Source organism: Anabrus simplex, chromosome 6, assembly GCF_040414725.1.
Source record: "Anabrus simplex isolate iqAnaSimp1 chromosome 6, ASM4041472v1, whole genome shotgun sequence".
Classification (NCBI taxonomy): Eukaryota; Metazoa; Arthropoda; class Insecta; order Orthoptera; family Tettigoniidae; genus Anabrus; species Anabrus simplex.
The window spans coordinates 279,975,142-280,002,164 of NC_090270.1; the positions used below are offsets into that span (position 1 = coordinate 279,975,142).

General features: G+C 40.4%; 1 protein-coding gene across 1 annotated transcript in view; it reads left to right on the forward strand.

The window, feature by feature from the left end:
* Positions 1-26,663, forward strand: part of Xxylt (Xyloside xylosyltransferase) — a 47,875-nt gene extending 21,212 nt beyond the window's left edge. The window contains exon 4 of the mRNA XM_067150435.2: positions 13,782-26,663. Coding sequence (XP_067006536.2) covers positions 13,782-13,988 — 207 coding nt within the window. The 3' untranslated portion in view covers positions 13,989-26,663. The remainder of the gene's footprint in view (positions 1-13,781) is intronic.
* The last annotated feature ends 360 nt before the right edge of the window (positions 26,664-27,023 follow it).

Sequence of the window (27,023 nt, forward strand, 5' to 3'; positions counted from 1 at the left end):
TTCATTACTTTGTGAATCTCGATTCAATACAGACCAAACAATGAAATTCTTGACGTTGAACAGAGAGGAATGTTCATTTTCAGATAAAATGTATTTTAGATTTATGGGCCATGGCAGCTAAATGTTCATTGTATCGTCTTTTTTTTTTTCCATCATGATTTGTTTTATTTCTAAGAAAAATTATTAAGATCTTTTAGTAGGATTTCTGTGCAGTTTATAACTATTAATATTTCAATTTAGATCAGAAAATTTTGCATTTACCTTGTCAGAAAATAAAGATCGATCAGTAACATATTAAATTTATCATTACAATGATTTTAACCAGCTAGTCATGTTTTGGACACCTTCAGAACACTTGCAGAAAGAACATAGAATTAAAATAAAGGACTATTTGTGTCTGAAATCACCTAATATGCTTTGAAACTTCGGACAACGGTTTAAAAAGCATATGCGTCCGAAATCAATGTATACGGTGAATTCGGACACTTCTTTTTGTTTTCTCAGGAATGCATGTTGGCGTATATTTTTCGTTTGTAGTGTATTGTGTTAATTGGATATATTCCTCATTATTAGGATGACAAACAATACAATTTAAGATTCCCTCCATGAGTTAAGATGAAAATATTGCCATTGATGCTTCCATGGCCCATACTTATAGGCATGATATAGGCTTTTGGGCTTATGCCGTATCAAGAAAATAAGGTGAAATTCTTTATGTTTCCCAGAGAACTTTGCTCTGCATTATCAGAAGAAAATCTCAACTGTTTACAAGAAAGGCTTCAAATGAGGTTTGAATTTAGATGTATAATAGAAGTGGAAGTGGTACGTTCATTCGTCACCAGATGGCTCACAGACGCGATACAGTGCTAGCGTTCGAAGCGGAAGCTGGCGGAACTTCAGAATCAGTCTAAGAGGGAGTCACATAACAGTAATACACAAACATGAAAGTATGACATAGATACAAGACTGGAATGAAACATTTGGCGATGAGGAACGTACGAATTTGGAAAACACCAAAACGAAATAACAATAGTGAAGGGACAGGGGAGGGGAACTACCTTCATAATCCCTAATGGCTGGCTGAAAATAACCTCAAAACTGTCCAAACCCTGTCTTACAGGGTTGCATTTGCTGCAAAAACATTGTTAGAATGCAAATATATTTGCTTCAGACTACCTTTCCTGGTAACTGTCCATTAATGCCTAGAGGATGAGGTCATACTTGCCCAAGTAGCGGCCTTGAAAATGTTGGTGGTATCTCTCCTTATACAGTGCATCTCATCAGTATGAGTAGCAGGAAAAGAAAGTAGGTTACTATTGCTGAGAAGCTGAATATATTAAAAATTTTGAAGGAAAGTGGCAGTAAGAAGCAAGTAGATATTGCTAAGAAAATGGGTATTGCTCCATCCACCGAAATTCAATAGTGACAAAAGCAGCCGAGATCGAAGAAGGTGCATATGTATTCCGCGTGTCCAGCAACAGACATACAGGTATTCAAGATGGAAAACACGAACACCTTGAAAACAGTTTATTACAATGGTTCCAGCAGCACAGAGCAGAAAATTATCCTATTAGTGGGCCTATGTTTAGTGAAAAAGGAACTGAACTAGTGACCAGACTCATAAAATATTTTCATTGCCTCGTTGGACGGGCTACATAAATTTAAGATTAGGTATGGAATTAGCAGCAAGTGCATGTGTGGTGAAAGTTATATTGTTGTAATTAATACTGTACACAAGGCTGTACTGGGGGGGGGGGGGGGGGGGGGAGGTGTCAAACACCCCTGAAATAAAAAATATTTAACAAATTTAAAGAGCACATAAGGGTTTTCAAAAATAAAACAACCTTAATTAACCAATGAAAGTTTCTTTCAGAATATAGTTAGCAAATTTACTGAAAAAATAAGTGGAAATTTTAATTTTGATGTATTTTGCTTGTTTTTAATCAATTTTGCACTTCTTTCATGCCATTAGTGGCCTTGACACAACTTGTGTTTTAGTTTTTAAAGATTGACTCGGTTTGTATTGACTAAAGTAAATAAATGCCGTGTGGCCTCCAGAGAGGCCTGGTGCAGTTCTTTTGATTTGACGCCCGAAGGCGACCTGTGTGTTGTGATGAGGATGAAATGATGATGACACCCAGCCCTGTGCCAGGGGAATTTTAACCAATTATGGTTAAAATTCCCGACCCTGCCGGGAATCGAACCCGGGACCCCTGTGACCAAAGGCCAGCACACTAACCATTTAGCCATGAAGCCGGACATTGACTAAGGTGGACCCTTTTTTTGATTGTTTCCTTTCATGAGAATTTTATGTGATGTACAGTCAATATGGAACAATAAAAATAAAAATTCATAAACTTCAATCTTCCATTCCTTACTCAAAATAACACCCACTCCATTTTTTACTTTATTTTCTCCACTGTAATACTGTATAACTCGTAGCCTTCATCTAGTTCTCTGGTACCATTTCCTGTTCATCTTGTTTCTTAGGCAATCTACCTCCACTATCTCCATACCTGTACGTGTCATTGATTCCACATTCCATGTGTCAATTCTAATCAAAATCCACTAGTTTCTTTAACTGCAACCCACTGTGGATGGGGAACACGGATGAAGAATACACCCACGGTATACCCTGTGTGTCGTAAGAGGTGACTAAAAGGGGCAACCGAGGGATGATGGAATTAGAACCATGAGAATACTTGTGATTAGTACCATAAAGTGAGGAACACCATGGGTCGACGTTACTTGCGATTAGTACCACCCTGTGCGGAATAACATGGGTCTACATCACCTAGGAGCAGTACCATTATGTGAGGAACACCGTGGGTCTGGGTGTTGCCTTCGATTAGTACCCTTGTGTGCATCCCACTAAGGTGGGGGAGCAGGCACTTGGCTGTAGAGACTAGATCTAGCAGGAATAGGTGCCAAGCGCTGCTCTCAAATGGGTTGGTTCCACTGTGTTCAGAATGGGTCTACGTTACCTACATGTACTACCATTATGTGAGGAACACCATGAATCTGTGTAGCATGTGGGTGCTACCATAATGTATGATACACCGTGGGTCTACATTACCTTTGATTAGTACCACTATGTGAGCAACACCATGAGTACACGTAGCTTGTGATTAGTACCACTATGTGGGGAACACCACGGATCTAGCCAGTGCCAGTGATCAGACCAACTATGCGAGGAACACAATGGGTCTGCGTTGCTTGTGAGTTGTACCCTTATGTGAGGAACACCATGGGTCTTGTGTTACCTGTGAGTGTTGCCACATACAGCAAGTAGATGGTTAGATCAGGCGAAGAAGATCACTGTCCTACCTCTTCAGATCATGATAAGAAAAGCTGAAAACTGCTCTGGATGGAGGCATCTCGTCAAGGCTGCAATTAAATGAGAGAGTTATGAGGTCTCGGCGCTCAGCAAGGAGCAAAACGACTAGTGATGAAATGACCATGAGTCTACATTACCTGTGATTAGTACCACCATGCGAGGAACAACATGAGTCTACGTTACCTGTGTTTATTACCACTATAGGATGAACACCATGGTTCTGCTTTACCAGTGATTAGTACTATTGTGAGGGGCCAGTGACCTGGGTTTTGGACCCCTTTGGAATACAAGCATCATCCCAGAAATAAGACATTGTGACTTGGATCCAATGATTGTTTTGGATTCATGGTCAGTTTTCATCGTCATTTTCAGATTCTAGTTAGTGGATACATTTTGTAGTTTTTTATCATTTCATTTCATTGCACCTCGTACTACTACGGACCAGTGACCTAGCTCTTAGGCCCCTTTAAACAACAATCATCATCATCTTTAACTGCAATTGTGATTACTACAGTACCCCTCATCAATATCAACACCTATAGGGGGATCTAGTTACGCATCACAGGTGGTGGTGGTGCTTACTATTTTAAGAGGAGGTACAACTGAGCAACCATCCTCTATTAACACTAACCAAAGGGAAAAATTGAAGGGACCCAACCAACACTTTCAAAAATGCAGGCATCACAAATAAATAATAATGCAATAAGTGCAGGTATCGGAGGGCCACGGAGAGTGTGAAAATGAAAGACTCCCTAGGCCTCGAATACTCTTAATACCATTGGGGTTGGAAAAGAACAAGAGTTGACCAAGGGAGGTCAGACAGGACATGAAATTGAGGAGCCTGGCACAAGTAAGTGGAAGCAGTGCCAGGACTCACCTAAGGGCCCTGTGGTCCCCAACCCATGATCCCAAGCCCCTGGGGCTGTTTTAGTCGCCTCTTACGATAGGCAGAGGATACCATGGATGTGTTCTACTGCCCCCATCCACAAGGAAACGTCACTTCCAGGAGATTCCCTAACACTGTCCAGCTCCATGGTTAAATGGTTAGTGTGCTGGCCTTTGGTCACACGACCCGGGTTCATTTCCTGCCAGGGTCAAGAATTTTAACCATCACTGGTTAATTTCGCTGGCACAGGGGCTGGGTGTATGTGTCATCTTCATCATCGTTTCATCCCCATCACGACGTGTAAATCGCCTACAGGCGTCAAATCAAAAGACCTGCACCCGGCGAACCAAACTTGTCCTCGGACACTCCCGGCACTAAAAGCCATACGCCATTTCGTTTATTTTTTCCCCCTAACACTTCTCTTTACTCGGAAAGTTTTGCCATACTGTAGTATAGTTGACTTTGGAGCAGAGTTTATAACCACATGCCTTTGCTGACACCAGTCCTCATACGATATTAAAGGTTGTTCCTAAACTGGAGAACAGGTGCTCCTAACATCCAGTACAGACACTACCTGATGGGTTTCAGAGGCATTTCTTCCTCTTAGGAACCATCACTCTCCCAAGAGCGCTCCTCCACTTAAACCCATTGGTCCTCTTAGGTGTCAGGATATTTCCTGCCTCCCAACACTCGGAATTGAGTCGCTGGCTTTATTGTCTACAATACCAATATAAATGGTACGTTATTGGACATTATACATTTTTCAGCCAACTCATTCCTGGTTGCCAGCGTTTCGTCCTCTTGTGCTAAGTTGGGCTCATCAGTTGGTACCTAGCACACCTACCAAGACGCTGGCTAGTGCATACCGTGGATACTACTACTACTATAAATGTGAGGCTAGGATATGGTAGAAAGAGGAGAAGTGAACAAGGGAAGTAAGGAGAAGGCGGAGGAAGTCAGGAGATGGAGGTGGGACTGAAGATGAACGAAGATGAGGACGGGGCAGTGAGGGAGGAGGGTTAGGCGGGGGGGCGATTGTGAAATGTAGGAAGACGGTGGAGGGTTTGGGGGGGAGAATTGGAGGGTTCGACGCGATGATGGCGACCATAGATGTGTATGCCACAAGCGATAAGGCACTGGACGTCGGTAGAAGTTGGCAGTTGTATGCATACCAAGAAGGTAGGTCCGTCAGCGTTGTATATACGGAATGCCTGTCGTACTGGAAGGCCTGCCTGGCGATGTCTTGAGCGATGATGGCAGACGCAATGCTGGGATCCACGCCTCTGATGACACAGCTGCAAGTGGAGGGAGATGGCGGTGGCGTTGAAGGCGGCTGTACTACGGTTGCTGGAAGAGCGGTGGAAGATCCCTCGGCAGATGGCTGGGTCGATGAAGGGTGAGGTGCTAGATCAGTGGTGGGAAGGGTGGGGAGAGAAGTGATCAATAGGGGGACGAAGTCGTGGTAGTAAGAGAATGGAGAGGAGAGATGTACGCAGAAGTGGTGATGGTGGTGGTAATAGGGACAGGTAGGATGGATGAAAGAGTAACAGAGATGGGAACTGATATGGGGGTGGGCATGGGAAAAGTGGTAGGGTGAGAAGACGTAGATAATGGCGATGAGGAAGACAGAGGAGGTGGTTGGGCAGCATGCGCTACAGGATCTTCATCAGCGTCGGAGTCGTCTTGAAGGTGAGGCAGTGTAGGTATCACTTGATGGAGGCGATTGATGAACGCTCCATGTTCTTGAACGGAGAGGCAGGCAGTAGCTTAGTTGAAGTAGAGGAGGACATCTGGTGCAGGGTCAGAGCCGCGAAAGAGGCATTGAACAAAGGATACACTAGTCGGGCGGAGGTCAGCGAGATCAACGTCACAAACAACGCAGGAGAACATCACTGGGAATGGCTGTCCACCAACTTGGGGCCAGCCTGTGCCTTGGCAACTTGGCGAGGTGCTGAGATAGAGATGGTATGGCACCCCAACTGAACAAAAAGTGTGAGGAATTGTGCGATGAGCGCGTCCTCTGCAATAGAGCTGTGTGTTCCATGGAGGCCACTGCGTAGGCTACTTGGAGCCACCAGCAGTGCCAATGCACTATTATGAGAGACTTTGCCTCTTTACCAAAAATTGATGCCTACTTGGCCATCAGATGATACAGATGTTGATTCCCATAGGGAATCTGAAATATTTGTCCCGAATGAGTAAATTTATAATACCAATATAAATGGTCCATTATTGGACATTATAAATTTTCCAGCCAACTCATTCCTGGTTGCCAGCGTTTTGCCCTCGTGTGCTAGGTTGGGCTCATCAGTTGGTACCTAGCACACCTACTAAGACGCTGGCTAGTGCATACCGTGGAGGCCACTGTCTAGGCTACTTGGAGCCACCGGCAATGCCAATGCACTATGAGAGACTTTGTCTCTTTACCAAAAATTTATACCTGCTTGGCCATCAGATGATACAGATGTTGATTCCCATAGGAAATCTGAAATATTTGTCCCGAATGAGTAAATTTATAATACCAATAAAATGGTCTGTTATTGGACATTATAAATTTTCCAGCCAACTCATTCCTGGTTGCCAGCGTTTAGCCCTCGTGTGCTAGGTTGGGCTCATCAGTTGGTACCTAACACACCTACCAAGACGCTGGCTAGTGCATACCGTGGAGGCCACTGCGTAGGCTACTTGGAGCCACCGGCAGTGCCAATGCACTATTATGAGAGACTTTGCCTCTTTACCAAAAATTGATGCCTGCTTGGCCATCAGATGATACAGATGTTGATTCCCATAGGGAATTATATTGTTATTATAAATTTACTAATTCGTGACAAATATTTCAGATTTCCTATGGGAATCAACATCTGTATCATTTATTGTCAACTCCGTTACTATAGCAGGATCACCTTGCCGGACAGAGTCGCTCTGCATACGCTGCTGTCTTCAAGTGGATAGGTTCTCTCCTCATCAATCACATTTCTTCTTAGCCCTTGACGAGCTTGTTCTTGCTTCCCAGTTTGTGCTCTCTATACATGACTACAATCAGATTTTAATAAACAGAGATAGGAAGCTGGAACACAGGATAAAAATTCACACAAATGAAAAACACAGTGATAGGCTTATGTGGGTTGAGGGAGTAACAGAAATACGACAGAGGACCATCTCTTCTCCTTCTTTCACTATTGTCTTCATAGATGGGCTCTCCCCTCATCCATCCCAATGGATGTTGGGAAGCAGGAACAAGCTTGATAGGGGGACAAGAACAGATATGTCTGCCAGAAATCTTTGTTCTTCCTTTCTGTTGCTCCCAGCCATATGAGCCTCTCTTTGTGTGTGCTTCTATCCTCTATGCTACTTATGTAAATCATGGTAAATTGAATGAAATTATCTCTGGAATATGACAGTAATGATAACTGGATTTCAGCTCTTCCAAGGTCTGGCTCCACGGCTAAATGGTTAGCATGCTGGCCTTTGGTTACAGGGGTCCCGGGTTCAATTCCCGGCAGGCTCGGGAATTTTAAGCATAATTGCACGGGGACTGGGTGTATGTGTTTTCTTCATCATCATTTCACCCTTATCACGACGTGCAGGTCGCCTACGATCGTCGAATCAAAAGACCTGCACTAAGCCTCTCCGGAGGCCACATGCCATTATTATTATTATTATTATTATTATTATTATTATTATTATTATATACATTCGTTTCGGACACACAAAGGGCTTCCAGGTCGGAGAGGATGAGAAAGTTCTGGGAGAAGAAAAAGAAAAAATTAACTCAAATGTATTGATTTAAGTGCTCCAATGTGGGCGTAAAATTATGTAAGTAATAATATACATTCGTTTAGCCCTCTAAGGAGCACGTGGAACCATTAAGTAGCACTGGTATTCTTCTTCTTGTTCTTCTTATTTTCCCAAACTTCCTCATCCTTTCACTATGGGCCTGTCGTCTTTTTGTGTCCATAAGTTTTTGAGTGTCAAGCATTTCTCAGATGGATTCTTGGGTGCAGATTTATGGGTGTTGATCTTTTGTCTGTATGTATTCCTTGTGGTTGCCATTGGATCAACATCGACTTCTGCGAGGTCCTTTTGTATATCCATTATCCAGCAAACTTTGGTTTGTTGGTTTCCATTGATAATAAGAAATATTTTCTTAGTGGGCCATGAGTCATTCTTTCGTGCAAAATGTCCATAAAATTTCATACGCCGTTTGCGTGCGACTGAAGTGAATCTCTCAGTTAATGCATAGAGTTCTTCCGAGCTTTTTCACATCCATATACCCTCTTGAAACTTGGGCACGAATATCTTCCTCAGTATCTGCCGTTCAATTTTTTCAATGTCCTTGATGTTAATGGTGAGTGATGATGTCTCATTGCATAGAGTGCCTCAGGGAGGACAACACCAGGCGAGTTGGCCATGCGCGTAGAGGCGCGCGGCTGTGAGCTTGCATCCGGGAGATAGTAGGTTCGAATCCCACTATCGGCAGCCCTGAAGATGGTTTTCCGTGGTTTCCCATTTTCACACCAGGCAAATGCTGGGGCTGTACCTTAATTAAGGCGACGGCCGCTTCCTTCCAACTCCTAGGCCTTTCCTATCCCATCGTCGCCATAAGACCTATCTGTGTCGGTGCGACGTAAAGCCCCTAGCAAATAAAAAAAAAAAGGGAGGACAACAATGTGGTAGTGTCGGAGTTTGACTTTTGTGGATATTGATTTCTTATTGTAGAAGTTCCAAGTGATTAGATATGCTTTACGTAGTTTTTCTGCGCGCATTTTGTTGGCTGCTTTATCATTGCCTGAATTACCGATAATTTCACCCAAGTAACAGAATTGTTTGACTTGGAAAATGTTGCCATATTTGGTCGCTAGTGATGTTAGGTGTGTGCACTTGGAGTCCATGTATTGCGTTTTTTCATAGGAGATGAGGAGATGATTGCAATCTTGTGAAGCTTTTCGATGGCGTGCCTGCCTTCGGGAGTCCGGGTAATTATTGCTAGATCGCCATTATTGTTTATTATATTGATGGATGAAATCATAAAACGTGTAAAACAGAGTATCAGTAGTGATAAAGTGAATGCTTTGGTATGTGCAGATGATGTGGTGATTTGGGGAAAGGGAGAAAAAGTACAAAGGAGACTGGACATTTGGAATGAAAATCTGAAGGAGTTTGGAATGGTAATTAGTAAAAAGAAAACTGTATTCATGCACTGTGGAAAAGAGAAAAAGAGAAGCCAAGTGAACATAGACAGAGAATGGTTAGAGAATGTAGAACAGTTTACATATCTGGGTAGCATTATTAATGGAAGTAATGAAATCAATCCTGAAATTAATAACAGACTAAGTAAAGGTACAACATTTTATCATCAAGTCGGAGAGCTTTTATGGGATGACAAAGTACCGAAGAGAACAAAATTAACATTATACAAACAGTATTTCATACCAATTGTAATATACGGACTAGAAATGCTGGTAACTAATAAGAGACAAGATAGTAAGATCTAAGCAGTAGAAATGAAATTTTTAAGAACATCAGTTAAAACGACAAGAAGAGATAGAATTCAAAATATTAAAATCAGAGAAGAGCTAAATATAGAACCGTTAGTACAGAAGGTACAGAAAGCAATACTGAGATGGTTCGGACATGTAAAAAGAATGCGAAAGGAACAGGTAGCAAGAAGGAAATTGGAAAGAGAAGTTAAGGGAAAGAGACCTGTTGGAAGACTGAGAAGAAGGTGGATGGATCAGATTTGGAAGGACATTAGAGAAGCTGGATTAGATGTGGCAGAAGTAATGGAGCAGGAAAAGTGGAAGGACAGAAAGGAGTGGAGAAGGCTTGTTAACCACACCCGGGCAACTGGAGTGGGACATTAATGATGATGGTGATTATTATTATTATTATTATTATTATTATTATTATTATTATTATTATTATTATTAGCTGTTCCAAGTAATAGTTTTTTTTTTTGATGGTTTAATGAAACAATAGCAACTTGTACATGGTAGTGAAAAATACAACAAGACTGGCATAATTATAACATGGATAACATGGACTTGGATGAGATTCCTGTATTACCAACTATGGATGTGCTCAATATTACTTCTATATCAGAAGAGGAGGTAAAACGAGTCATTAATGGAAAACTAAAACCTAAAAAGTCAAGAGGTCCAGATAACATCCCACCTTATATAATTAAAGGATGTGCTGAAATACTAGTTCCACAGCTAACCTTCATTTTCAACCTTTCATTAAAAAAGTCTTGCTTCCCTGAAAGGTGGAAAATATAAAAAATTACACCAGTTCCGAAGGCAGACGTTCATGAAAATATATCTAACTACCGCCCTGTTTCCATTATTGACGCTTTTGCAAAAGTATACGAACATATACTATATTTTAAGATCTATCATCACATTAAGGCAGGTATTTCCGAATTTCAGCATGGATTTTTGCCTAATAGATCTGTTATTACAAATCTTGTAGGATTTACTCAGACACTGTATGATGTATTGGATAACAACGGAAGAACGGATGTTGTCTATACAGACTTCGAAAAAGCATTCGACAAGGTAGATCATAAAATTCTTGTCCAAAAAATGCACCAGTTTGGGTTCTCGAAACCACTACTTCGAATGTTTTATACACTGACAGAGCAAATGCAACACCAAGAGGGAGTCGTCAGAACTTTATGCCAATTGCAGGGTAGACTGACGTCACTGAGGTATGCTCATGATGTGAAATGCGCCGCTGTGCTGCGCACGTAGCGAACGATAAATGGGACACGGCGTTGGTGAATGGCCCACTTCGTACCGTGATTTCTCAGCCGACAGTCATTGTAGAACGTGTTGTCGTGTGCCACAGGACACGTGTATAGCTAAGAATGCCAGGCCGCCGTCAACGGAGGCATTTCCAGCAGACAGACGACTTTACGAGCGGTATGGTGATCGGGCTGAGAAGGGCAGGTTGGTCGCTTTGTCAAATCGCAGCCGATACCCATAGGGCTGTGTCCACGATGCAGCGCCTGTGGCGAAGATGGTTGGCGCAGGGACATGTGGCATGTGCGAGGGGTCCAGGCGCAGCCCGAGTGACGTCAGCATGCGAGGATCGGCGCATCCGCCGCCAAGCGGTGGCAGCCCCGCACGCCACGTCAACCGCCATTCTTCAGCATGTGCAAGACACCCTGGCTGTTCCAATATCGACCAGAACAATTTCCCGTCGATTGGTTGAAGGAGGCCTGCACTCCCGGCGTCCGCTCAGAAGACTACCATTGACTCCACAGCATAGACGTGTACGCCTGGCATGGTGCCGGGCTAGAGCGACTTGGATGAGGGAATGGAGGAACGTCGTGTTCTCCGATGAGTCACGCTTCTGTTCTGTCAGTGATAGTCACCGCAGACGCGTGTGGCGTCGGCGTGGAGAAAGGTCAAATCCGGCTGTAACTGTGGAGCGCCCTACCGCTAGACAACGCGGCGTCATGGTTTGGGGCGCTATTGCGTATGATTCCACGTCACCTGTAGTGCGTATTCAAGGCACGTTAAATGCCCACCGCTACGTGCAGCATGTGCTGCGGCCGGTGGCACTCCCGTACCTTCAGGGGCTGCCCAATGCTCTGTTTCAGCAGGATAATGCCCGCCCACACACTGCTCGCATCTCCCAACAGGCTCTACGAGGTGTACAGATGCTTCCGTGGCCAGCGTACTCTCCGGATCTCTCACCAATCGAACACGTGTGGGATCTCATTGGACGCCGTTTGCAAACTCTGCCCCAGCCTCGTACGGACGACCAACTGTGGCAAATGGTTGACAGAGAATGGAGAACCATCCCTCAGGACACCATCCGCACTCTTATTGACTCTGTACCTCGATGTGTTTCTGCGTGCATCGCCGCTCGCGGTGGTCCTACATCCTACTGAGTCGATGCCGTGCGCATTGTGTAACCTGCATATCGGTTTGAAATAAACATCAATTATTCGTCCGTGCCGTCTCTGTTTTTTCCCCAACTTTCATCCCTTTCGAACTACTCCTTCTTGGTGTTGCATTTGCTCTGTCAGTTAGTGTACTTACCTGAAAGATAGACGTCAGTTTGTGTCTTTTAAAGGCGAAATCTCAGACAACTTCATTAGCTACTCCGGTGTTCCCCAAGGATCTAATTTGGGTCCCCTTCTATTTTTAATTTTGATTAACGACTTGCCGAATAATCTTTGTCATGCCAGTTGTTTGCTGTTTGCTGACGATGTAAAAGTCATACATCACAAGAAGGATGAGGATGAGCTACAGCAGGACATTGATCGTGTTGTAGAATGGTGCGATATGAATCATATGTCTCTTAATGTAAAGAAATGTAAATCAGTAACTTTTACCAGGAAAAAGAAAGGTACGATTGTGTCGTACTATATAAAAGATACCAAACTAGAAACAGTTTCAGCAATAAGAGACTTAGGAGTAATATTTGATGAAAAATTAACATTCAAAGCCCATATTACAAAAATAACGAACGATGCCAACCGTATGCTCGGTTTTATAATAAGGAGTTCTGAATTATTTGCTCAATCATCGATTGTTATTCAGTTATTTACTAGCCTTGTTAGGAGTAAATTAGAATATGCATCTGTAATTTGGGACCCGTGTTCTAACGAACAAATACATACTATTGAAGTTGTTCAAAACAAGTTTTTGCGGTATCTGTATTATAAAACAAATAAGACATTTTGCCCTTTTGATATATCAACACGGTATTTAAGAAGTAACTTTAACCTCATGTCGTTGCGCAACAGAAGAATCATTATTTCTCTAAAAACGTTAAACAAAATCGTAAGAAATAAATTTAATTCCATAGGACTGCTCAATTTTATCTCCTTTCATGTTCCACGAGCTGGAGCTCGCATGAACACAGTATTTCAAGTTCCATGATCTAGAACATCTCATCACTTGAACTCGCCATTTATTAAAATGCTACGATTTTATAACACATTTGCTGCAGGAATAGATTTATTTTCAGAATCACACACTGTCATTAATATACATTTAAAGGCCTGTGTTTCTAATTTATAAATTCAGACTCCTTTTCTATATAATAGGTGCTCTTTAACTTATTTATTAATATAGTCACTTACTACTTTATTTATATCTTTGTTGCAATTCTTGTATTTTTATAGTGTAGAAATAATCATTGTTGTACTCTGGATTGTCATTGTCTCTGTGTATGTGTTTTCCATTCATTCTTCTTCCTTGTCTTTATTATCTTCAGCATTATTATTGTGTATTTATCTTTACTTACATGTATGCATTATAAGTACTGTTGACTGTTGTGTTAAGAAGGTACTGTATTGGGCTTACTGCCTGTGTACTTTCAAAAAGTCAAATAAATAAATAAATAAATAAATAAATAATGGCTGGTAGATCGTGAACTTGGTGTTACTAGATATCTGCATATTGCCCTAATCCATAATCAGTCATCCCATTCCATTAATTCCTAGTTGCAGTAGTGAAGTTATGGCACGTTTTTCCTCTCTTTTCTTTTGTGCGCAGTATGTGAAAAATTAATACTGAGAAAATATATTTCTATTTTCAGGGTCACTTGGGCGACCAGGACTTCTATACCCTGCTTGCCATGGAGAAGCCAAATTTAGTTCACCTTCTGTCATGTTTGTGGAATAGACAGCTTTGTACTTGGTGGCGAGATCATGGCTACCGAGATGTGTTTGATAAGTTTTTCCATTGTGAAGGCTCTGTTAATGTATATCATGGAAACTGCAACACCCCTATACCAGATGATTAATTATCATACTGTCATTGAATATTACCAGGCTTATTATTATATTCTATATATAAAGTATGCAACAGAGCAGATTATATTCACAGAAATGGAAGAAAGTTGTCTATGAAGGATCCTCTTGATAAAGACCTCATTAGAATATAATACCGATAGCTGAAAACACCTTAGTGGTTGGAGAACACAATCATTGCTTGAACTAAGCAGATGAGCAGTTCTCATCATTATCCCTATTTTCTTAACATGGTGATAATGTTGGTTTCATACATGTTGGGCAAATGTAGTCAATACATCTTTTGTATTGTTGTTAAGAATTAGGATGCCCATGGATTGCTAGCACAGGTTCATTTTCTGTATGCTGGATGGTAAGGTAACAACTGTTCATCACTGGAAAGTACCTGTTCACAGTAAATTGTCATCTGGCTACATTGTCAGAGTGGCTACTGCAGAAACATTATCTACAGGATATTACTCTTCCCAACATTATTTGCTACTAGCTTACAGACTTGAGTACTCAGGCCATACTTCCACTGATGTTATAGCTTTGTACTGCATGGCTCCAGTCACTTCCAATTTTGTCTATATAGGATCATATGACCAAATCCATATGTGCAACATAGTTCGCACCCATGACCCAACCAGAGGGTGGGAAGAGTGGTAGAAGAAGGATCATATAGAGGAAATAATGGTTTTTACATGTGTTCAGTAATGGAATTAGCTTACATTACACTTGATCATTTTAAGTGTCTGATGTGGGATTGGCAGTTGCCTCACATCCACAGTCAACACACTTCTCGAATCCTCACATCATTGCCTGATAGTGGTGATTATTGTCTTAAGGGGAAGCAGAACTAGGAAACTGTCCTCTTTTAATGCTATTGAGAGAAAAAAATGGAAGAGGTTTGACCCTTCAAAGAATAAAGGTATTGGCAAAAGAAAGGAAAGAGCCACAAAAGGCATTGAAATGAACAAAAATGGAAATGCCATACCATAAGAATTGGAAGAGAGCAGGAGTTGATAAGAGCAGGTTGAATAGGAAAAATGAAAAGTAATTTTAGTTTAGAAATGCATTTTTAATTTCATAACAACTCTGGGACTTTTATCATTTTTAGTTCAGATTATTTATCTATTTGTGGAACTGTACTCTATTATTATACTTACTTATTTACATATTTTATACCCGCATTGGAGCTCTTAAATCAAATCATATGCATCTCAAAGAATTAACTGGGAATTTAGCTTTCATCAGATATGACATACTGTTTTCGTTGCAAAGTTTTTAGTTTAAGTCTTATAGGTTTTGTTCTTCAGAATCCTTTTATATTTATATACATTTCTTGAAAGGGCAAAGATGAATGGTATAGAGGCTACCATCATTCGTCACCAACTCTGATGGATTGGGCATGTCAACAGTATGAGGGACGCCAAAATTCCTCGACAAAACCTGTATAGTGAACTTAGTGCGGGTAAGAGACATGGAGTGGTGTGAATAAAAATGAGCGTGCACTCTTTACTAGCGAATTTAAAGCAGGCACTCGCAATGAGGTGAATTAAAACCGCCTGTCAGAAGCAGTCATTCACACCAGACCTGTGACCTTGAGCACACACTCCAGTCGCTCAAGTAGCAGAGTGGGCGCTCCAGATTTCTGGTGAATAAAGATAAAGCAGGCACTCTTTCCGGTAAGCGTCTGCTCATGTTTCCTTGAGCTAACTCAGTAGGTGACTCCAAATGATAGTGTCAAGTTCAGTACCATGGCAGATGTAATGGTGGTTAATCGGAAAAGAAAATTATATAAACTTCGCAGAGAATCGTCTCAACTTCATTACAGAGTGTTATAAAGGTCCAGTAAGGAGCATGCTGAAGAGCCTCCGTGGCTCAGACGGCAGCGCGCTGACCTTTCACTTTTGGGTTCCGTGGTTCAAATCTCGGCCACTCATGTGGGACTTGTGCTGGACAAAGCGGAGGCAGGACAGGTTTTTCTCTGGGTACTCCAGTTTTTCTCATCTTTCAATCCAGCAGCACTCTCCAATATCATTATATTTCATCTGTCAGTCGTTAATCATTGCCCCAGAGGAGTGCAACAGGCTTTGGCTGCCGGCACGATTCCTATCTTCACCGCTTCATTCATTCCATTCCTGACCCAGTTAGGTGACTGGAAACAGGCTGTGGATTTTCAAGGAGCATGCTGAATGGATTGCGGAGCATTTCCTTGGGCACTCCAAAGAAACAAGAGGTGGTGCACTAACAAATGAAGAAAAAATGTAAATCATCTTGCGTTATGTTGGTGACCCTAGGTTTCAGAGAAGACATCTAGGAGATCTGTGTCAAATACATTTTCGCAGGTTTTGACATGAACAGAAATGAAAGCAGATTATTAGATAAAATTCCAACAAATGTTGCTTAGATGCATGAAGCACGGGCTAAGTGGCAAGAACGTTTGAGCTTCCCTTGCGCTGTTGGAACTTTAGACTGTACTCTTTTACAAATTCAGAAGCCACATGTTCATGGGAATGACTACATTTACAGAAAAGGCGTCCCTAGTATTAATGTATAGGCCACTTGCAATGGAAAGGAAGAATTCAACCAGTGTAGATGTATCACTGCCTGACTGTGTCTATGACTCCCGAATTTGGAGAAACTCCGATGTTTGCAGAGTTATGATGCCTCTGTAGGAAGTCGAAGGGATGACAACTTCTGCAGATCTTACAACTTGCTTACGTCACGCCGACACAGATAGGTCTTAAGCTAGCCATACGCGTACAGGAAATCCTCGAGGAAAAATCCTCCGGGATTTCCTTGGGGATTTCCTCAACCGAAGCCTCGCCCACTGTCGTCACTGAGCTCGATAGCTGCCGTTGCTTAAGTGCAGCCAGTATCCAGTATTCAGGAGATAGTAGGTTCGAACCCCACTGTCAGCACATTGAACTACCCGGAAGTCATCGAAGTGTTACCACAGTCTAAGGTGTTATATACATGCCACGTGCACGACCTTGATCAGTGACACTGAGTGGCTGGTCCAGACACTCGAGTGTACGCTGTGCTTCCGCTTTATATTTTTATTCACCGCAAATACGGAGTGGAAGCTCATCAGCAGGGAGACACTCAGGCACTCATCGAGCACACGTTCACTCGCTTAGACTGATTTTTATTCACACCACCCATTCTGGTGCCTGAAGCACTACAAGGATTAACTCAAGAAGACTTTGAGGAGCACTAACTTTGATCTGCGTACTTGATGTGCCATTGCAGAAGATCATACTCGCTGGCACACAACCGCTTCAGCTGCTTTTGCAGAATTTGAACGTGAACTTCGAAGACAGGAAGACAAGACAAGTCAGAGACTTAAACTATGTCAGGCCACGTCCTCCACCTTCCATTAAGTGCAGTCAATGTGGCCACATGTATCATGCCATCAAAGACATCTGCATGGAGCATGTACAGTAGATAATGAAAGAATTGCAAACGGGAATTGAATACCTCAGATACAAGTACAGTGGAACCTTGATTACCTTGATTACCCATCCCCAGAAAGTACACTTTCCCGGATTATATGTTCAAATTACGTGGTCCCATGAGCATCCTAAATCCTCGATCAAGAAACTGTATCTCAGGAAAGGACTTCTACGGCATACTTATAGATCTTGACTTTAACGCCCCATCCTTGTGATAATTAGAGCAAGTAATGTACTTGAAAAACGATCGGCGGTGAACTTGCATAAGGGACCATCTTAACATCACATTCAGGTGGTATTGTTTAGAGAATCCTCGGAAATCATAAAGCAGAGAGTGGCGACAACAATTGGAAGGAGACGGAGCGCATTTCGACAGCTCTTCTTGAAGATGGAACGAGTTTCGTCAAAATGTTCGTACTTATAAAACGTCCACATTATGTCCAGGGTGAGATGTTTACATTTTTACTTTTTTCGATTGAACTGCCAAACAGGTTTTTGGCACTTCCTTCATGGCAGTCACTGAGCTTTCAGTTAGGAACCAAAACTGCTGCTTAACACAAATCTATTTTATCATATATGATTATGTTATCAAGATCAGAACAGAAGTTGCACCTTACATACGTAAAGCCATTGGAGGTCTTGGGATTGCCTATTACTGTTTTGGTCCTAATATAAGAGCGGGAATTTTACATTTTTTAAAATGTTAAAATGTCATAAAAACCGCAGTCGTTTTATTTGTGCACGGTACCGACTTTTACAGCGAGTGCGCTTTCCAGCTGAGCTCAAGGTCACGAATAACTAATTTCTTAAGTTTTGATGATATTTTTTCTCTTTCCAATTTGATTGTGATTAGTGATGGGCAAAATAGAATATAATGCATTTGTGAACTTTTGAGATTCAATACTTGCATTCAAAACAATATTCTCGAGTTTATCATAGTCTGTAAATGTTGATGTAGGCCTAATTTACGAGGTACAAGATTTCCAGAAACTGACTACAAATAGTACGGTGATCAAATTACAATGGAAGATTAAGAAAAGAAGGTATTTCGCCATCATGTTGGGCGCTTTTGTATCTAAAGAGCTTTATTTTATTAGACTAGAGAATTAAAAACTACTTATAGTTGATAGTTGTTTAGCTTGGCGTTATTAGATTTTTTTAAGAGTTTGGCTGATCGATGTTGCTGAACTGAAAGAAGTTTTCATGGAAAACTGACAAAGTTTCCCTGGTAAAACTGAATATAAAGTATCAAGATTTTTAACTCGCCTACCGGTAATTAATGTTTGAAGCCGGTCCCGCGGTCTAACTTGCCTCCCTCTCACCCGGAGGGCCTGGGTTCGATTCCTGGCCAGGTCAGGCATTTTTACATGGATATAAAGGCTGGTTCCAGGTCCACCGAGCCTACATGATTACCTTTAATTGAGGAGCTATTTAATGGTGAGATGGAGACCCCAGTGTAGAGAGCCAAGAATAACAGCCGAGAGGATTCGTCACACTGACCATGCATCACCTCGTAATGTGCAGGCCTTCGGGCTGAGCAGCGGTCGCTTGGCAGGCAAAGGCCCATTGGGGCTGTAGTTTGGTTTGGTTTATGAGTGTTTGTAAGATTATAATTATACATATTTCACTTTTGTAATGTTTAGCCAAATTGTTGATGGTTTTCATTCATTTTCCATTTTTCCATATTGTAATTATTTTTTATCGTGATCCCCCCAAAAACAGAGAATTGAGGTTCCACTGTATCAGCTGCTGTCGCCGATTATTATATTACCTGATTTTCTGCATCAAATCATTTTACACCCATAATGGCGCATGAGCATAATGAGAAATTTGCTCATTTTGGTAGTGATGTGAATTTTTCTTTCTGTCACAGATTTTAACAAAGGTTTTACTCTAAACTCTGTTTCTGACTGACATTTGCACCAACACTGTAGCTAGGTATGATGCCAAAATATTGATCATAGAGATGAGGATTGAAGTTGAAATATAGAATATGTAAGATTGTATTTCACTAGAGAGAAGTAGGTTTTCAAAGAGAAGTACAAATTGATTTTATCATTGAGTTTTGGTGCTCTGTTTGCCTCACATATTACTGTACCATGTCTATTATTCTGGGTCATGAAAGCATAATAAATCAGTTGCTGGTCTTGATGACATTCCCTAGTTTTCTTTTCTTTTCAAGTATCAATTAAATATTCAGTACATTTTTATTAGGATTTGAATTCCTTAAACTCTCTTTTCTCTGCTTCTGGACTGAGGTTGAAAACTGCTGCTTGTCATGAAACCAGTCACTTCTTCCCAGAGTATGTAAGCTTATTGAACCAACCTAATGCTTACTCTTCGATATTCATATCCTGTTAATATTAGCTTTTATAAATATCAGGCATTCCCAACAGACAGGAAATGCTTACTTTTCGATATTCATATCCTGTTAATATTAGCTTTTATAAATATCAGGCATTTCCAATAGCCAGGAATACCTTTGTATAATTGGAACTAAAGCCAAACATTACCTGTTTGCGATATTAACATATAACATAAACAGTAACTCATAACAGATAAACTGAGGTAATGTGCTCTTTCATTAATATATTGCCAGTCAAAAAACACATAATAGTATAGGAAAATTACAGTTGTAGAGATATTCAACTTGAAGAAATATGATCATTAACAATAACTTTGTAAAGTACAATATGCTATTGGATATATTTTTTAACTAATTAATACAAAACTTTCTTCAATATTTTTCTGCCCCCTAATTTAAAGAAGGTAATTTTTCATTTCCATTATCGTTATACCTTTTTTATGAATGGCAGTATTTTAATACTGAGCAAAAAATGGTACAAACTAAATAACCACAATTTGAGAAGTAACAGCCATGCATTTTTGCTATTTTTAATGTAGATCTGTAATCAGTAACCAGCCTGCCTGGTTTTATTTTTTATACATTGATTTCATTTAATTTTCTGTAACATCATGTAACCAATCGCAGTGTTATAAAAATTATTACAGAAATGAAGACAGTGATCTTCTTTACATTTTTATATAGTTTGAAGCAGGGTGGTGATTTAATGTAATAAATGGCTTAAGGTAAGAATATACTAACTCTGGACCATGCGTGACAGTCTGTATCATGTTACCTTCTGCGCAGCGGTGTTTGGACCATACAACATACTGCACCTTTCCCCTGTCCCAGGTGGCATAGCTCAGCATAGACGCTGCATGGTGCATCCGAAAAACTCTATGTCTAACAAACTTATCATACAAAATTGGGACAGGATCTAAAATACATATTTGTGAATGAGAACTCAACAAGGTAAAGGAGGTAAAAGCGTAATTTATTCCGGTAAAACATAAAGTTCAAATTCGAACAAAAACTAAACCTCTATGAAAACACATCTTAAACAAAGAAAATTTACAATGTAAAATTTGACACTAAGGGTCGTTCAAAGTATGCAGGTCAAGAACCCTGACATATAAAGTTCAATAACTTCAGAAACTTGAAATCTACCTGTTTGTGATTGAGATAAGTCAACTGTGATAAGCCTGCAGGCTGCGGTTAAGAACAGTCTCTTCCATGAATACATAATCATCCATTCAAATATTGGCCTAATTACATTAATTCCGAATTTGTCGGATGTAAACATCATAAAAAGAACACTTTGTTTGGGACTGGCCCTAAGTTTAGACCACCAAAAGAACATTGATTTTAATACACGATATCCGGTTTGTGGGCATAAAACAGAAGTTTAGAAACCTTGCAATGCAACTACAGCCAACGGACTGTGGAACACTAATCAACACAAATAATTGACAACACTATCACACACGAGACAAATATAAACAATGAACACAAATAAACCCCATCTGAAAAAGAAAGACATAAATGGTACTAGTTCAGCATCTCGGACTGAGTGGCAATCGCACTGACGATCTGCGGAGTTTTCGTGACAATCAGAGTCACATTACACAGGCTATTCTCTGCTATATGTTCTCAAACAGGTGATCAGCTGGTTGGCAAGGGAATAAACAACTACAACCTTGGTCTGCATGACTCAAACAATCCCCAAATACGACCCTTTAAAACTTAACGGGACAATGCGTAAACTTTCACTCGAGGCTTCGAATGGGATATACACATTCTTCGCTCTTTACCTGGGAAATAAAACTTGCCGAGTGGCAAGACCATCTTGACTTATAGGCCTTTAAATATATCATTCATTATAACATCTGGTCTGGGGTATACACTCTCACAAACCAGGTACAACTCATTATGTCAGCCACAATACTATTTCCAATTCTAGACCTCAACATAATTATCATGGCTCATCACGGCCCCGTATTCAATAATCCCCGGTTCAATTCTGGAGTGCAGATAGGTATTGCCTGCCACTTTTTATAAATGACCCTCACTAAATTCAATGATGGGGATAGCCCTCTGCACACATCGTCAGCTTAAAAACAACGCATGCAATAATACAACTTCATGCATAGCCTGTCTATAGATTAGTTCTACACATCTATCATTTCCCATTCGATCCTCGGGAGGTCCAGTGCCCTCCAATTTGCATAGATAACTGTGATATTGCTTATACCTCAGTGTCTGCATGACACGAGCACACATAATAATAATAAAAAACTACACTACATCCTGACATAGCCCTCGTATCCCAAGTCTAAATAACACTGAAATAAAACTGGAGTATAGCATTCATCCAACCCCAAAAGTTATATACACAATAAATGAAAACAAACTAATGCCATCTGGCTTACATTACAATCACTACTTACATTTAACAAAAGGGCCACATATGAATCTAATCACTACATTTCATGCTTATAAACAGTTCAACTTATTTTTATCTCCATTTCTGCCATTAGCGGTACCCTTGGAACCGCTGCATTGGTGTAATTTATTTCATGATAGTGTTGCTATCGACAGATCTAGGAGTCTGCTGGTTTGCTCTTTCTGGTCCCGTGATGTGCTGCCTTCGGTCCCATGCTGCAAATGTGTCCCTGTAACCTAGTAACGGTTGTTGATCTCGATTCTCTTCACCACTTTGTTCGTGCACGAATACACTGTCGTAACCCTGGTAAGGATACAATTGACAATATCCCCTATTGAGATATTAGTACGGTCAAACAATGGTCACCAAATTAAGGGATACTTCCCAGTTCCAATCAAGTCCTTCTCAGTGGTTAGTCGTCATTATGATAAAGATGTTGATTCCCATAGCTAACCTGAAATATTTGTTCCAAATGCATAAATTAATATATTAGCCATCATTAGCCACCCGTAGAATTCTTACACAGGGCGAACTTGTGTCAAAACTTTTATTAACAGAGTAAATGTTGCTCGGGTGAGCTTAAACACATCGTTACTAAGTTTGCTCTTATCACTGATACAGTAAGCTTTGTCGATCACGTTGAAAATATGCACTCCTTGAATATCACTTAGCTACTGCGGGCACTGAAGTACTGGAGTTAGTGGAGACCAATGAGACAAATGAGAGTGTTGGCACTAACGCTTCCTTCTTTTATAGACCAAGTTGAGTAATGCACAGAACAGTACATCCTGGAGATACACTCAGCTCGCTTTGTGTTCGGCCAGTTACCTCTCAAGAGATTTTTCAGACAAGTTGAAATGAACAAAACAGGCACAGTTACATCATTTTTATGGCTTAATCTACTTCAAAAATATCAAAAGGAATTGTCCTATTCTTGGATCTGTGGGATATGGCTCTGTGAAGTTATATCCGGGATCGAATTCAAATGATTCCAGACCTGGATATTTCATGTTAGAGGAAACCCTGGCATTGTTCGGTAGTTCCCCGCTTTCAAATCTCTCGCTCTGTCTCTTGCATGCTAGTTTATCGACTCTCTCTTCTTTTCCGCATACCCAAGCCATCAACGGGGTTTACAACAGTAAATTTACGGCATCCTGCCTCGGTCCATCTCCAGGAACAACGCCGCACCCTGCATGCTACGGGTTCGACACATATATACACACGGTCACCTAGTGTTCCTAAGCTTGTTCCTCAACGCCAAATTCAAAATGTTCCACAGTGTTAAACCAATTAATTGGACCGTGATTTTATATAGTTCAGTACTATACCAACATTCTCTAACATGTGATTTTAATCATTTTGTAGGTTAAGAAAATTAATTAAAATAAAAAGACAAAAGTATCTATACTGTAATTTTAGAGAACATACAAACCATAAGTAAAAAAATTTAAAAATATAAAAAAACACGGGCTGCACTACATGCAGACATGGAATGAAATAGCAAATTTAGTTTTAGTCTTCAGCTTTTTGACTGCACTCTTCACAAGTAACTTTATGCTGACTGATTCCAGCACATATTTCATGGGCATACATTCTAGGAGACACCAGTCTTTGTGTTTTTGTGTGTGCTACAAATGAAGCAGATTTTTTGTTGTTGTTGTTGCACACTTCACTTGGTTTCATGATACTTTGATTTTTAAAAATACCTGTAAATCACTTGGAAGAGAGACAAGCTGAGCTCTTTCTCGGAGGTTAGCCTCCATCAGATGCACTCCAAAATCTTGCCACGCAATCCTTTGATGGTTGTTGGCCAGATATATCCTGTACGAGTTTATCCTTGCAGTTTGCAGAGAAACTCTGCAAGCGGCCATCACTTTGTTTTTCTTGCTGTTGTATAATATGTAGGACATATTTGATCTGTGCCACCCTTGGTCCCATTGTAGTCAACATTGATGAATTGTTTAATAGTTGTGGGGTCTATATTTGACTTGTTTTGCATAATCAATAAAAGGATAACTGTCTTCTTTCTCATCACATAGGGCACTAGTATCATGTCGGGTTGAGTCAAACCATGCTAGATGTGCGCATACTTAGCTGGTTTTTGGGGCATATACCGGATAAATCCACAACGGCCACGAAAGCTAGCAGCATCTCATCAATTGTTACAAACTTTCCTGGAGAGTAGGAAGCCTGATAATTAGTTGCAAACTTCAATTCTCTGACGGCTGCTAATCTGTCTGTTGCAATTTGTAATTTTCTAGTACTTGCATCATTGAAGTGCAAACTTCTAATCAAAAAAACTGCCTGGAGCTAAAATTTGCTATCAAGATTTTCATACTAGTACCATCTCATGACCAAAGTCCTGAAGTATCGTCACGGTTGCCTTTTTTAGGTGTACTTAGAAATAATGCCCCCAAAAGTACCATAATCTTGGTATGTGTAATATCCTTGCAGTCCTTACTTCACAATTCCACATTTTTTGACTGATACTTGGCAATTGAAATGTCAGTATATCTTACAGTATCATCGGTCATTTCAAGGGAAATTATTTTCAAGAAATCATCTATCGGTATTGGAGTGTTTCGTGCACTTGTTTTTGGCCCAGGAAACGTCTTCACAGTATTTTTCAAACAAGTTCTAGAATTATTCAAAAACACATGAGTACTTTTCCATATCATTTCACTGTCTCTACCCATATAAAATCTGAAATTGTTGCACTCCATGTCTTCTTCCATTGACGTATCACTCGTAATAGTTTGTGCCAAGTCACTAGAATGATCTTCATCCACCACCCCCTTCTGCTTCAAAATAAATTGAAGTCACTTTCAAAGTCACAGTCACAATTTTCTCTACTTTGTTCCAAAAGTTCCATGAGACACTGTTGGATGTCATCAGGCTCTACATTTTCTTTGGTCTCTGTATCAAGAATTAAGGGTTATGAACTTCATATTATTGGTCCGTATTGAACTGAGATAACATTTATGCACAGTAGAGTTTTCCACCTATTCAATACTAAGTTGTATTTACAATATTTACATTACATGGGACTAGTTTCAACCCTACTCGGGGTCATCATCAGCCATATTAAAACATACACACTATTTGTATCAAGAGAATCAGCTTGCATTCAGGAGTTGGTGAGTTTGAATACCACCATCGGTAGCCCTGAAGATGATTTCTCGTGGTTTTCCACTTTCACACCAGGCAAATACTGGGACTGTACCTTAATTAAGGCTACAGTTGCTACCTTCCCATTCCTAGCCCTTTCTCATCCTTGCATCATTGAAAACCTTTGGTGTTAGTACAACGATAAACCATTACCAAACCCTTAGAGGTAAGGTAAGGGTTATTCTGCCCGAAGGCAGGTCCGAACCTCCGCAGAGGTGTTCCTGAGCCGGAGTTTATGTGCGCTAGGATGGCCAGTTCCTTTCCGCTCCTCCATTCCCTTACCCCCCACCAACAGCGCGTGGCAACCCATCCAACTCCTGACCACGCCCAATGTTGCTGAACTTCGGAGATCTCATGGGATCCGGTGTTTCAACACGGCTACGGCCAATGGCAAACCCTTAGAAGATAACTACTTTTCATATACGTAAAATACTTTATACCTGCGACAAATGGATACATAATGAAGTATCCACCTCCAGTAATTACTAAAACTTCCTTGAAGAAACATTACCGCAAAAATAATATGTATGCAACGTGCGCCTTGCCAGCCGAATTGTGCACGCTGTCTTCACCACTGTTCCCATGCTGAACTGCAGAAATACACAACATACCACTAACACTGTCTGATGGTCAACAGAGTAAGTGAAAATTAGCAATTCACCTAATCAACTGAGCATATATTAACAAATAATACAACCAAATAATTGAAAAGTGCTATCCTGAACACCATCTACACGAGTGGTCCAGGGTTAATTAATGAACAATAAGGCATCTGATAATATGACAGAAATAGTATGTAATAAATTAGTACATTCATATATTTAATAAAAGTTGATATACATTGACAAAAATTTCTGTACTTGGTAACACTGGAAAAGACTGATATATTATTGACTCAGGAATGTTATATAGAAAAATTTAAATATTATCTTCATGTGAAGGAAATGTTGTTGCCATTATAGATTATAACTTTTACCTAAATGATACAATATTTTAAAATAAACTGTGTATATTTGCTGTAATTTTATGATTTAATTAGAGCTCTGATATTAGTTCCAATATAAGATAATTATTATATCACAATCTTCACTATAAGTTTTGCCATGTATTTTGAAACCTAGAACCTGTGAAATTAGACTTTCCTTAATACTCTACTTTGTCAAATGACCTGTACTGGAATGTTACAACTAATTACAAGAAAAGTTTTACACAGGATATGTTATGTAGCACTGAAGAAATAACAACATTTTGCTGCGCAGAATAAATCAATAAATTATATACTTACCTTGTCTAGGTATCAGATCACATTTCCAAAGTTCAACATTTGCTGGCAAATGGTTATAGTGATACACCCAGCATTTGATCTTGTCCTAGTCCTTTTCAGTGTGTAAGAAATCTGGCATTCTTTCAAGCCATGGCAGAAGTAAAATGTTGTTATACCTTAATTATGCAGTCAAAATATTCATTAGAAAGAACATCCACATGGTGGCCATGAACATTAAGGCATGAAGTCGGTATAGTCTGACACTATGGTTAGCCAGTTAAAGTCCCGTAGGCAAAAAAAAAAAAAAAAAGGTCACCATCGGAATGTTGGCTGGTAGGGTAGGAGAGGTGTAGGTATCAAATTTCTAAT